Source organism: Haematobia irritans, chromosome 4 (genome assembly GCF_050003625.1).
Source record: "Haematobia irritans isolate KBUSLIRL chromosome 4, ASM5000362v1, whole genome shotgun sequence".
In the NCBI taxonomy this organism is placed as follows: Eukaryota; Metazoa; Arthropoda; class Insecta; order Diptera; family Muscidae; genus Haematobia; species Haematobia irritans.
Window position 1 is genome coordinate 37,654,089 of NC_134400.1, and position 12,804 is coordinate 37,666,892.

The 12,804-nt window shown below is 33.4% G+C and overlaps 1 protein-coding gene across 1 annotated transcript; it reads right to left on the reverse strand.

Moving 5' to 3' along the window:
- Window positions 1–1,200: 1,200 nt before the first annotated feature.
- On the reverse strand, window positions 1,201–4,806 carry LOC142235360 (uncharacterized). The gene is made up of 2 exons (XM_075306615.1): window positions 4,455–4,806; window positions 1,201–1,481 (listed from the first exon to the last, which is right to left on the reverse strand). The coding sequence occupies exons 1-2, from the start codon at window positions 4,804–4,806 to the stop codon at window positions 1,201–1,203; spliced, it is 633 nt and encodes a 210-aa protein (XP_075162730.1).
- Between the last annotated feature and the right edge of the window lie 7,998 nt (window positions 4,807–12,804).

Here is a 12,804-nt window from a genome sequence, read left to right on the forward strand (position 1 = left end):
CAGTGTGGAGCAGGGTATAATATGGGAAACATTTAAATCTGAAGCAATTTTAAGGAAACTTCGCAAAAGTTTATTTATGATTTATCGCTCGATATATATGTATTAGAAGTTTAGGAAAATTAGAGTCGGTTTTACAACTTTTCGACTAAGCAGTGGCGATTTAACAAGGAAAATGTTGGTATTTTGACCATTTTTGTCGAAATCAGAAAAACATATATATGGGAGCTATATCTAAATCTCAACCGATTTCAATCAAATTTGGCACACATGACTATACTACTAATTGTACCCCTAGTGCAAAATTTCAACCAAATTCGGGCATAAATCTGGCTTCTGAGGCCATATAAGTCCATATCGGGCGTATGATATATATGGGAGCTATATCTAAATCTGAACCGATTTCTATCAAATTTTGCACACTTGACTATACGACTAAGTGTTATGTTTGTACAAAATTTCAAGCAAATCGGTATAAAACTCTGTCTGCTGGGTCCATATTAGTGCATATCGGACGAAAGATATATATGGGAGCTATATCTAAATCTAAACCGATTTCTTCCAAAATCAATAGGATTCTATTCTGACCCAAATTAGGAACATGTGCCAAATTTGAAGGCGACTTAAATTGCCACCTAGACTTTGATCACAAAAATGCGTTCACAGACAGACGGACGGGCGGACAGACGGACATGGTTATATCGACTCAGGGATATAACCATGTCCGTCTATCTCGTCTCCTTCTGGGTGTTACAAACATATGCGCTAACTTATAGTACCCTGTTCCACAGTGTGGCGCAGGGTATAAAAACTGGTGTACGTTGGCATAATAACCGAATAGTCACAAACAGGAACAAAAAATGTAAGCCTGTGACAGGAATTAAAGCAATCAGATTACAGGAAATCGGTGAGACGACAATCAGGAAACAGTAAATAGAAGAGACAAATAGAACGGTAGAGGCAGGAACAATTTGCTGACAGATGATATAGGTTAGCAGGAACAATTTGGAAGGCAGGAACAGTGATACGTACAGAACAGGAGAGAAGTTTACTGGAACAATTCTCGTGACAGCTAATTTTCCAAGGTACAGGGGAAAGATATTAGGTAGAATTATGTTATAACGAAGTCAAAGCTTAATGTGTGTTCGATGCTAGGCGACGTGTATCAAAACCCGTTTAACAGTATGTATCGGATCAGATAAATCAAATACGTTCATTATAATGTTTACAGAGCCGGTAAAGGGAACTGTGTTCCTCGTAATTATTTCTACAGACGGGTAGTTTCAATGGAAAATATTGTCGCGTAACACGCCAAGGAACACTAATGTTAAGTTTACTAATCAATTGTTGTGAGTTAATTTCACCTTTCAAGAGTCTACTAATAAAAACCACATCAAACACTAAACGTCTTCGCTCCATAGTCTGTAAATCTATCAATTTCAAGAGATTGACATAAGGCGGGAGATCCAAAGGATCAGGCCAACCTAAACCACATAACGCAAACAGTAGAAATCTCTTCTGAGCGGATTCTACACTGAAAAAACAGTGAACCCTTTTCCATTGCAAAATGAACTAAACTGTAGTAATATTGACCATGATTTAGCCCTTAAGATTTTTTTCAACTTGTCTAGTTTATAATTCTCTTAAATTTTAGTTCATCTATAACATTGTATTTTAGTTCATTTTTACAACGCCATAAGATTTATATACCATTACCAAGTTAAAAAGTCAGTATTATTTTGTTTTACTTGCTTATTTTTTGGGAGACCCGATAATAAAAATTGGTTAACAGTCTCTTTAAAATGTCGACGACTAAACTATTTTTAAATCAATCATTCCACAGTACAGAGAAATTAAATAATTAAAGGAACAACAAACTGTTTTACTATTATGAAAATTTTCATACATTAAAATTAAACTTTCTTTAAGCAAAAGTACTTTATTATAAAAACTTATGATGAAAGTTCTTAATACAATGTTTTTTGTGAATAAAAATTATGACCACGTGGAACAGAGAGTAGTTATCCTTGTGTTATTCATCGTAGGTAATTTTTTCACATATCTTGCTGAAAAAAAAAAATGGAAGCAATGATGAAAATTGTTAAAAATTAACACCATGTAATGAAATATAATTTTTTAAATCTTTATTTTAGCTTGTAACTTACCATATTTGGGGGCATTTTATCAAATGGTGTAAGGAATTCAACTTTTCTTTGGAAAACGTATCTCATAAAATTTGTACCTGAAACAATTAGAGAAATAATGAAGTATTCTATATAAACTCATAAAACTGTGTTTTTATCGATGTGAAGGATATAATAAAATAAATATTCTAGTTGAAAGAAAGCCAAAGTTTTAATATAAAACTTACCAATTCTCTATTAAATTGTACGCTGAGGGGAAATATAAAAAGTTGTCCAAATTTATTTGGGTTACTCTGAAATTAAATATTAAATAAAATTATTAAATAAGTTTTCAAAAAATTTAATGAAAAAAATAATAATATGCATAAAAAACCAAATATTCTTGATAACCCTAGACAGTCATCATTCGTCAAAATGACGACACGTAATTTCATTTTCGATTTAAAATTTTAGTCTATTGGGAAATGGTAAATTTAAGTTATACTAATTCGACCGTTTTATTAATTTTTGTTTTATACTACTTAAAACCAAATAGAATAAGAAAATAAACTCAAGTTTGGTTCACTTTTTCGCTCACGATGAAAATTATAGCGTCTTGAAATGAGCCGTAGTCAAAATGACGAAGGATGACGTTAAGTACAAAAAATAAGGATGACTGTCCAGGGCTAAAAGAAAGTTAAAGAATCCTTACCAATTCACTATTAAATTACAGGCAAAGGAGTACTAAAAATTTGTCCAAATTTTTAAGGGGTTATTCTGAAATTAAATATTTGTTTTTACATTAAAAATATTACATTGGTTTCCAAAAATTTTGATTAAAAAATACTAAAATAAGGCATTAAAAACCTGTAATTTTGATGATAAAAAGGTCACAAAAACGTAAATATTGTAGTTGAAATAAAGCCAATTTTTAAAAGAAAACTTACCAATTCTCTATTTTTTAAATTTGTCCGAATCCATCTGGAGTTGCTCTGAAATTAAATATTGTTTTTACAACAAAGAAAAACATTAAACTGGTTTCCAAAAAAATAATTAACAAATAATAATATACATAAAAAATATTCTTTTTAAAAGAAAGTCATGTTAAAAAAATACTTACCAATTTATGAATAAACTATACGCTGAGATATAACAAAAATTTTCCAAATTCATCTGGAATTGAATATTAATTTTTTACATAGAATACTAAAAATTCCAATACACTTTCAACATATTTTCCTAAATATTCGTAATAACTTTTTTCTAAACTACCGATAAAATATTAATAACTTTCATTTAAAAGGTTTAATAAACAAACACCAATATATGTCTTACATATCCAAAATATTCCATGCCTTTATATTCCCTTGTTGCATACCTACTTAAAAGATGCAACAGTCCACGCCAACGCCAAATATACAACTGAAGCATGCCAAACAAAACCAAGCAATGCCAAAACATTCCTACAACAACAAAAACACATGTGCCTTTATTGAAAACAACACCTCATCCAGCCAAATAAACCATCCACACAATAAACACACACACACACACAAACCACTAAATGAACAAAAATAAAAACAACCCACGCTCATGTATACACAACAAAACTCAAGTAACATCATCTTTACATTAATCACATTCCACTATGCCGATAAAAATCTCTGTACTATTCATTAGTTCGTCGCATCTGCTGAAAATTTACTCTAAGAATAATATTCGTAAAGGCACACCACTTTATGAACGATGAAACGTTTAACTTAAAATTTGCCAAATTTTCAAGAAATGTTATCTACCATTTTTGACGAAAATGTCTATAAATTTTATTACATGTGGACTAAAAATATTTCATTGGGTAATTTTTTACCAACAATTATTAACTATAAGAATTGTCAGTAAGAAATTGCTATCCACTTTCAAGTTCATTTTTCGTAAAAAAATATTTTCTCATACAAAAAAATCTTATAGTAAATTGCACTTATTATTTAGAAAGTACTTTACATTTCACAAGTAGTTTTATAGCATGACAAACGAATTTTTAACTACCAGTTAAGAAATTTTTTAAGGAATTTTCCATCGTATTTTGTAGGCCATGAACTAAACGATTGCTACTTAGAATTTGTAAAATTTCCTTCCGAGTAGTTAATTTTCGTTGAAGATACGAAAAATGAACTAAAATTCTGGAAAATTCTTGTAATAAATTATTGTAAAAATCTTCTTAAATTTACGAGACACTTTTTTTTCTGTGTACTCTATCAACATAACATTGATAACTGGTAGACCAAACAACAGACGCATATTCCAGGATCGGACGGACAAGTGAAGTGTAGATACGTTTCGACAGGTAAGGATCATTAAATTCCTTCGACCATCTCTTAATGAAACCCAGTGTCGACATAGCTCTGGAGACAATTGACTCAACATGAGAATCGAACTTCAGTCTGCGATCAAGTAACACACCTAAATCATTAAATAGTTGAACATCCTCCAATTTAACGTTGTCAATATAATATTCCGTCAATAAAGCATTGGACCGAAAGAAGGACATTTTCTTGCATTTGCCAAAGTTGAGACACATTTCATTAATGTCACACCAGCGAAGAACTTCATCCAAATCGCCCTGGAATCGGCAATAATCAACCGTCGTGCTAATCGACGAAAATAATTTCACATCATTCGCATACATTAATATATTTGAGTGATGGATGACCGATGACAGATCGTCAAGATAAAGAGCGAACAGTACTGGTCCGATATGGCTTCCCTGAGGAAGCCCAGATATAACTGATATGTAACGAGATTGTTTGTCCCTTAAACATAACGCATTGAACCCTGTCAGACAAGTAAGATGAAATCCAGCATAGTAAAGCTGGAGGAAACCCTAGCGCAGATAACTTATACAACAATAGACGATGACTAACCTTATCAAAGATGACTAACCTTGCTGTTAGTTATAGTATAGATAACATCAACCTGATTACGCCTTGAGAATGCATCATGTAAGGTTGGCTGATAAGTTCCCGGTCTAACAAAGAAAAACACATTTTTATTGTCAAAATTCGTTTTTATTATTCAACATAGTTCTCTTCAAGAGCGATACAACGATTATAACGACCTTCCAATTTTTTGATACCATTTTGGTAGTACTCCTTCGCTTTTGCCTCAAAATAGGTCTCAGTTTCGGAGATCACCTCTTTATTGCAGCCAATTTTTTCCCTGCGAGCATCCTTTTGAGGTCTGAGAACAAGAAAAAGTCGCTGGGGGCCAGATCTGGAGAATACGGAGCCCAATTCATGAATTTTTGCCATTGTTCTCAATGACTGGTGGCACGGTACGTTGTCTTGGTGGAACAAACTTTTTATACCCTCCATCATAGGATGGGGGTATATTAACTTTGTCATTCCGTTTGTAACACATCGAAATATTGCTCTAAGACCCCATAAAGTATATATATTCTGGGTCGTGGTGAAATTCTGAGTCGATCTAAGCATGTCCGTCCGTCCGTCCGTCTGTTGAAATCACGCTAACTTCCGAACGAAACAAGCTATCGACTTGAAACTTGGCACAAGTAGTTGTTATCGATGTAGGTCGGATGGTATATTTCATCCGATCCGGCTGAAATTTGGTACATGGTGTTGGTATATGGTCTCTACCAACCATGCAAAAATTGGTCCACATCGGCCCATAATTATATATAGCCCCCATATAAACCGATCCCCAGATTTGGCTTGCGGAGCCTCAAAGAGAAGAAAATTTCATCCGATCCGGCTGAAATTTGGTACATGATGTTGGTATATGGTCTCTAACAACCACGCAAAAATTGGTCCATATCGGTCCTTAATTATATATAGCCCCCATATAAACCGATCCCCAGATTTGGCTTGTGGAGCCTCTAAGAGAAGCATATTTCATCCGATCCGGCTGAAATTTGGTACATGGTGTTGGTATATGGTCTCTAACAATCATGCAAAAATTGGTCCACATCGGTCCATAATTATATATAACCCCCATATAAACCGATTCCCAGATTTGGCTTGCGGAGCCTCAAAGAGAAGCAAATTTCATCCGATCCGGCTGAAATTTGGTACATGATGTTGGTATATGGTCTCTAACAACCATGCAAAAATTGGTCCACATCGGTTCATAATTATATATAGCCCCCATATAAACCGATCCCCAGATTTGGCTTGCGAAGTCTCCAAGAGAAGCAAATTTCATCCAAGCCGGTTGTAATTTGGAACATGGTGTTAGTAGATGATCTTTAACAACCGTGCCAGAATTGGTCCATATCGGTCCATAATTGTATATAGTACCCATATAAAACGTTCTCCAGATTTGACCTCCGGAGCCTCTTGGAGGAGCAAAATTCATCCGATCCGTTTCAAATTAAGAACGTGGTGTTAGTATATGATCGCTAACAACCATACCAAAATTGGTCCAATCACACAAAAATTGGTCCATATCGGTTCATAATCATGGTTGCCACTAGAGCCAAAAATAATCTATCAAAATTTTATTTCTATAGAAAATTTTGTCAAAATGTTAGTTCTATAGAAAATTTTGTCAAAATGTTATTTCTAGAGAAAATTTTGTTAAAATTTTATTCGGTTCATAATAAAATTTTCATCATTTTCAAAATTTTATTTCTATAGAAAATTTTGTCAAAATTTTATTTCTATAGAAAATTTTGTTCAAATTTTATTCGGTTCATAATCATGGTTGCCACTCGAGCCAAAAATAATCTACCAAGATTTTATTTCTATAGAAAATTTTGTCAAAAGTTTATTTCTATAGAAAATTTTGTTAAAATTTTATTTCCGTAGAAATTTTTGTCAAAATTTTCTTTCTATAGCAAATTTTGTCAAAAATTTTATTTCTATAGAAAATTTTGTGAAAATTTTATTTCTATAGAATTTTTGTTAAAATTTTATTTCTGTAGAAAATTTTGTCAAAATTGTATGTCTACTTTGTCAAACTGAATTATATACGTATTGGATCGATCTTTTTTGATTTAATATATACCACGTATGGACTTACATACAATTTAGAAGATGGCGTTAGGAGGTTTTAAGATACCTTGCCATCGGCAAGCGTTACCGCAACTTAAGTAATTCGATTCTGGATGACAGTGTTTAGAAGAAGTTTCTACGCAATCCATGATGGAGGGTACATAAGCTTCGGCCTGGCCGAACTTACGGCCGTATATACTTGTTTCTTCTTCATATGGGGCCGTTTTGCTGCGATTTCGACCTTCAAACGCTCCAATAACGCCATATAATAGTCACTGTTGATGGTTTTTCCCTTCTCAAGATAATCGATAAAAATTATTCCATGCGCATCCCCAAAAACAGAGGCCATTACTTTGCCAGCGGACTTTTGAGACTTTCCACTCTTCGGATACGGTTCACCGGTCGCTGTCCACTCAGCCGACTGTCGATTGGACTCAGGAGTGTAGTGATGGAGCCATGTTTCATCCATTGTCATATATCGACGGAAAAACTCGGGTGTATTACGATTTAACAGCTGCAAACACCGCTCAGAATCATCAACACGTTGTTGTTTTTGGTCAAATGTGAGCTCGCGCGGCACCCATTTTGCACAGAGCTCGGCATATCCAAATATTGATGAATGATATGACTAACACGTTCCTTTGATATCTTGAAGGCCTCTGCTATCTCGATCAACTTCATGTTACGGTCATTCAAAATCATTTTGTGGATTTTTTTGATGTTTTCGTCGGTAACCCCCTCTTTCGGGCGTCCACTGCGTTCTCCGTCCTCCATGCTCATTTCACCACGCTTGAATTTTGCCTACCTATCAATTATTGTTGATTTTCCTGGGGCAGAGTCCGGAAACTCATTATCAAGCCAAATTTACTTTATCAAAACACGAAATTCCTTTTTTTCCATTTTTTTTCACAATAACAAAAGTTGCTTCACAAAACACGCTCTATCTCACAAACTAATTGACCTACAGACGTCAAATTTTGACACGAATCATTTAAAGTTTGGTACTATATAAAAATAATATGTATTTAATACTAGCGACGCCATCTATGTGTCAGACCGGGGACTTATCAGCCAACCTGTTGTATGAGGTAAACTCCAGAAGATTCGGCGACGTCGACTTCCCTTTCATAAAACCGTGTTATTTCTATAAAAAAAAATTGTCAAAATATTGTTTCTATAGAAAATTTTGTAAAAAATTTATTTCTATAGAAAATTTTGTCAAAATTTTATTTCTATAGAAAATTTTGTTAAAATTTTAATTCTGTAGAAAATCTCCGCTTTTTGGCTCAGAATAAATTCCAAAATCATTAGTGTAAAAAAAAAAAATTTTTGCATGAAAAACTTTTTTCCTAAACTATGCGTACTGGAGCTAAAATGAGCTTAATTCGTGATCACCTCCAAGGTTAGGTTAGGTTAGGTTAGGTTAGATGATCACCCCCACTAGGTTAGGTGATCACACCCAATAAAACCGAAATTTTCATCCAAATACTGAAAAATTGAAAATTTTTATATGTAAAATTTCTTTTGTTCATATATCCTAAACTGTGCATCCTAGAGCGAAAAGGAGCATAATTCGTGATCACACCCGTAAAATAAAAATTCCATACAATTCATGAGAAAATCTAAAGTTTTATATGAAAAACTTCTGTTGCTCATATCTCCTAAACTATGCGTTCTAGATCGAAAAGCAGCTTAATTAAATTTAAATTTATTTTTGTATTAACAAAAAATTTAATTGAAATTAAAATTGACAGAATTATGCTATGAATTGCACCAAAATTGCCAAAACAATTTTGGAGATATTTTGTTAAGTACACACAGAGAAGGAATATGACCAAAATGTTATTTTTGGACGGGGTACGTGTAACATTTTTGTGTGGAAAATTCTATACTCAGTTTTGTAAATGTTTGACGATTTTAAATTTGAGTAGTCCAGGGTCTAGCAAGAATTTTTGACAACTTTTTGCTTTCGTACATATTTTCAGCGTTGTGCGCGTAACCAGTCTTGTATTTTTGTTTTCATATCGATAGCAGTTAACTATTTTAGGCAACAAAACAATTTGTTGAAAATTCAGAATATTTCTGTTATTTCTTCTGTCAAGCATCTACAAACACATTTCAACAACAAATGCCTCATATTCAATAGACAAATTTGTTGAGCATCAGCAGATTTTACATACAAATAAAGTTGTTAATATTTATTTGCAGTTATTTTTTTGTTTGTATGATTATGGACTGATATGGGCCACTTTTGGCATGGTTGTTAAATATCATATACTACCACCACGTACCAAATTTCAACCAGATCGGATGAAGTTTGGTTCTCCAAAAGGCACCGGAGGTCAAATCTGGGGATCGGTTTATATGGAGGCTATATATAATTATGGACTGATATGAACCAAGTCATGCATGGTTGTTGGATACCATATACTAACATCACGTCCCAAATTTCAGCCGGATCGGATGAATTTTGGCCTTCCAAGAGGCTCCGCAAGCCAAATCTGGGGATCGGTTTATATGGAGGCTATATATAATTATGGACCGATGTGAACCAATTTTTGCATGGTTGTTAAAGACCATATACTAACACCATGTACCAAATTTCAGCCGGATCGGATGAAATTTGCTTCTCTTACAGGCTCCGCAATCCAAATTGGGGGATCGGTGTATATGGGGGCTATATATAATTATGGACCGATGTGGAGCAATTTTGGCATGGTTGTAAGAGACCCTATACTAACACCATGTACCAAATTTCAGCCAGATCGGATGAAATTTGCTTCTCTTAGAGGGTCTGCAAGCCAAATTTGGGGGTCCGTTTATATGGGGGCTATACGTAAAAGTAGACCGATATGGCCCATTTGCAATACCATCCGACCTACATCAATAACAACTACTTGTGCCAAGTTTTAAGTCGATAACTTGTTTCGTTAGGAAGTTAGCGTGATTTCAACAGACGGACGGACGAACGGACATGCTCAGATCAACTCAGAATTTCACCACGACCCGGAATATATATACTTTATGGGGTCTTAGAGCAATATTTCGATGTGTTACAAACGGAATGAAAAAGTTAATATACTCCCGTCCTATGGTGGAGGGTATAAAAAACGCTTCAAATATAGGCTAAGACTTATTTTGAGGATTTTGTATATTTAGTTTAAAGTTTTTATACCCTCCACCATAGGATGGGGGGTATATTAATTTTGTCATTCCGTTTGTAACACATCGAAATATTGCTATAAGACCCCATAAAGTATATATATTCCGGGTCGTGGTGAAATTCTGAGTTGATCTGAGCATGTCCGTTCGTCCGTCCGTCTGTTGAAATCACGCTAACTTCCGAGCGAAACAAGCTATCGACTTGAAACTTGGCACAAGAAGTTGTTATTGATATAGCTCGGATGGTATTGAAAATGGGCCATATCGGACCACTTTTACGTATAGTCCCCATATAAACCGACGCTCAGATTTGGCTTGCGGAGCCTCTTGGAGGAGCAAAATTCATCCGATCCGGATGAAATTTGGTACATGGTGTTTGTATATGGTCTCTCAAAACCATGCAAAAATTGGTCAAAGTCGGTCCATAAATATATAAAGACCCCATAAAAACCGATCCCCAGATTTGGTTTGCGGAGCCTCTATGAGAAGCAAATTTTATCCGACCCGGCTGAAATTTGGTACATAGTGCTAGTGGCCTTTAACAAGCATGCCAAAATTGATCCACATTGGTCCATAATTATATATAGCCTCCATATAAACCTATCCCCAGATTTGGCTTGAGGAGCCTCTAAGAGAAACAAATTTCATTTGATCCGAATTAAATTTGGTACATGGTGTAAGTATATGGTCTCTAACAATTGTGAAAAAATAAGTCCACATCGGTCCACAATTATATATAGCCCCCATATAAACCGATCCCCAGATTTGGCTTGCGGTGCCTTTAAGAGAAGCAAAATTCATCCGATCCGGCTGAAATTTGGTACATGGTATAAGTATATAGTCTCTAACAACCATGCACAAATTGGTCCATATCGGTCCATAATTATATATAGCCCCCATATAAAGCGATCCCCAGATTTGTTCTCCGGAGCCTTTTGGAGGAGCATAATTCATCCGATCCGGTTGAAATTTGGTATTTGGTGTTAGTATATGGCCGATAATAACCATGCCGAAATTGGTCCATATCGGTCTATAGTTGTATATAGCCGATCCCCAATCACACAAAAATTGGTCCATATCGGTTCATAATCATGGTTGCCACTCGATCCAAAAATAATCTACCAAAATTTTATTTCTATAGAAAATTTTGTCAAAATTTTTGTTCCATAGAAAATTTTGTCAAAATTTTATTTCTATAGAAAATTTTGTCAACCGTTTTGTTCTATAGAAAATTTTGTCAACATTTTTGTTCTATATAAAATTATGTCAACATTTTATTTCTATAGAAAATTTTGTTAAAATTTTATTTCTATAGAAAATTTTGTCAAAATTTTATTTCTATAGAGAATTTTTGTACAGATTTTACTTCTATAGAAAATTTTGTCAAAATTTTATTTCTATAGAAATTTTTGTCAAAATTTTAGATCTATTAAAAAATTTTGTGAAACTTAATTATACACTGTTAGAAAAATATGTTTTTCATATGTTCCGATATAAACAAAATGTGTTTCGGGCACAATTTTTAAACACAATATATTTAAGTGCAAACATGCAATGTTCCTAAACTAACACTAAATGTTTGGGACATCTATGTTAATATGTTAGAATATATTATGTTTGGGACATGAATGTTTCATAAAAATCATATGTGTGAATGCAAACATGTATAAATTTACAAATTTATACTAAACATACATATGTTGTGATATTTTATTTAAAGCGACAGAGAGAGTATAGAGAAAGAAATAGAGATGGAAACCGGGAGAGTTGACAAAAGATATCAACATAACACAGCGAAAGAATCAAAGGAGAACAATTTCTATGAAACCGCTTGTATGTTATTTCGGAAAACTGGTTTATGATAACGCCAAAAATTTGATATGCTTAAGTCTAAATATTATTTAATTTGAATAAAGAGAATAGACATTCGGAACCAAGAGAATAGACATTAAAAAAACAGCATGTGTTTTCGCCGTGAGAGCAGCATTTTATGTATGTGTGGACATGTGTTTTGTTTATCATTTTGGCATTATGGGCACAATTTTTTTCTTGGTTCGTTAAAAGGAATCAGGGGTCTTCATAAAAATAACGAAAGGGCACTATACTCTTTTTAGAGTTGGGACAGTAAAATTAAATAAGGAGGAAATAGTGAAAGATTACACAGTAAAATGTATAATCACAATAAAAATTCTTTGAGTATTTAACTATTTGGATCATCCCCTTTATCTTATTTACTATTATCATATTTATTTATTTACATTTTTTATTTATTTATTTTCTTTTTTTTTTTTGTTTGTCTTACTTCATGTTACATTTCAAATGAAATGTTAATTGCTCTCAATTTCGTTCTAATATTACTCTTCTGTTTTATTATTTACTACTTTTGTTTCATTATGAATGTTTTACTTTTCTTTCTTTCTTTACTTTTACTCAAAATATTATAATTTTATTTAGTCATATGTAACTAAGGAAATAAGCATTACATACTTTACTTTATAACAAAATACTTCAAA

Coding starts and splice junctions, on each gene's coding strand:
- LOC142235360 (XM_075306615.1), bottom strand. CDS start 4,806: ATGTATGCGAATGATGTGAAATTATTTTCGTCGATTAGCACGACGGTT. Junction 1,482..4,454: donor TGATCCTTACCTGTCGAAAC/GTATCTACACTT, acceptor TATGTGGTTTAG/GTTGGCCTGATCCTTTGGAT.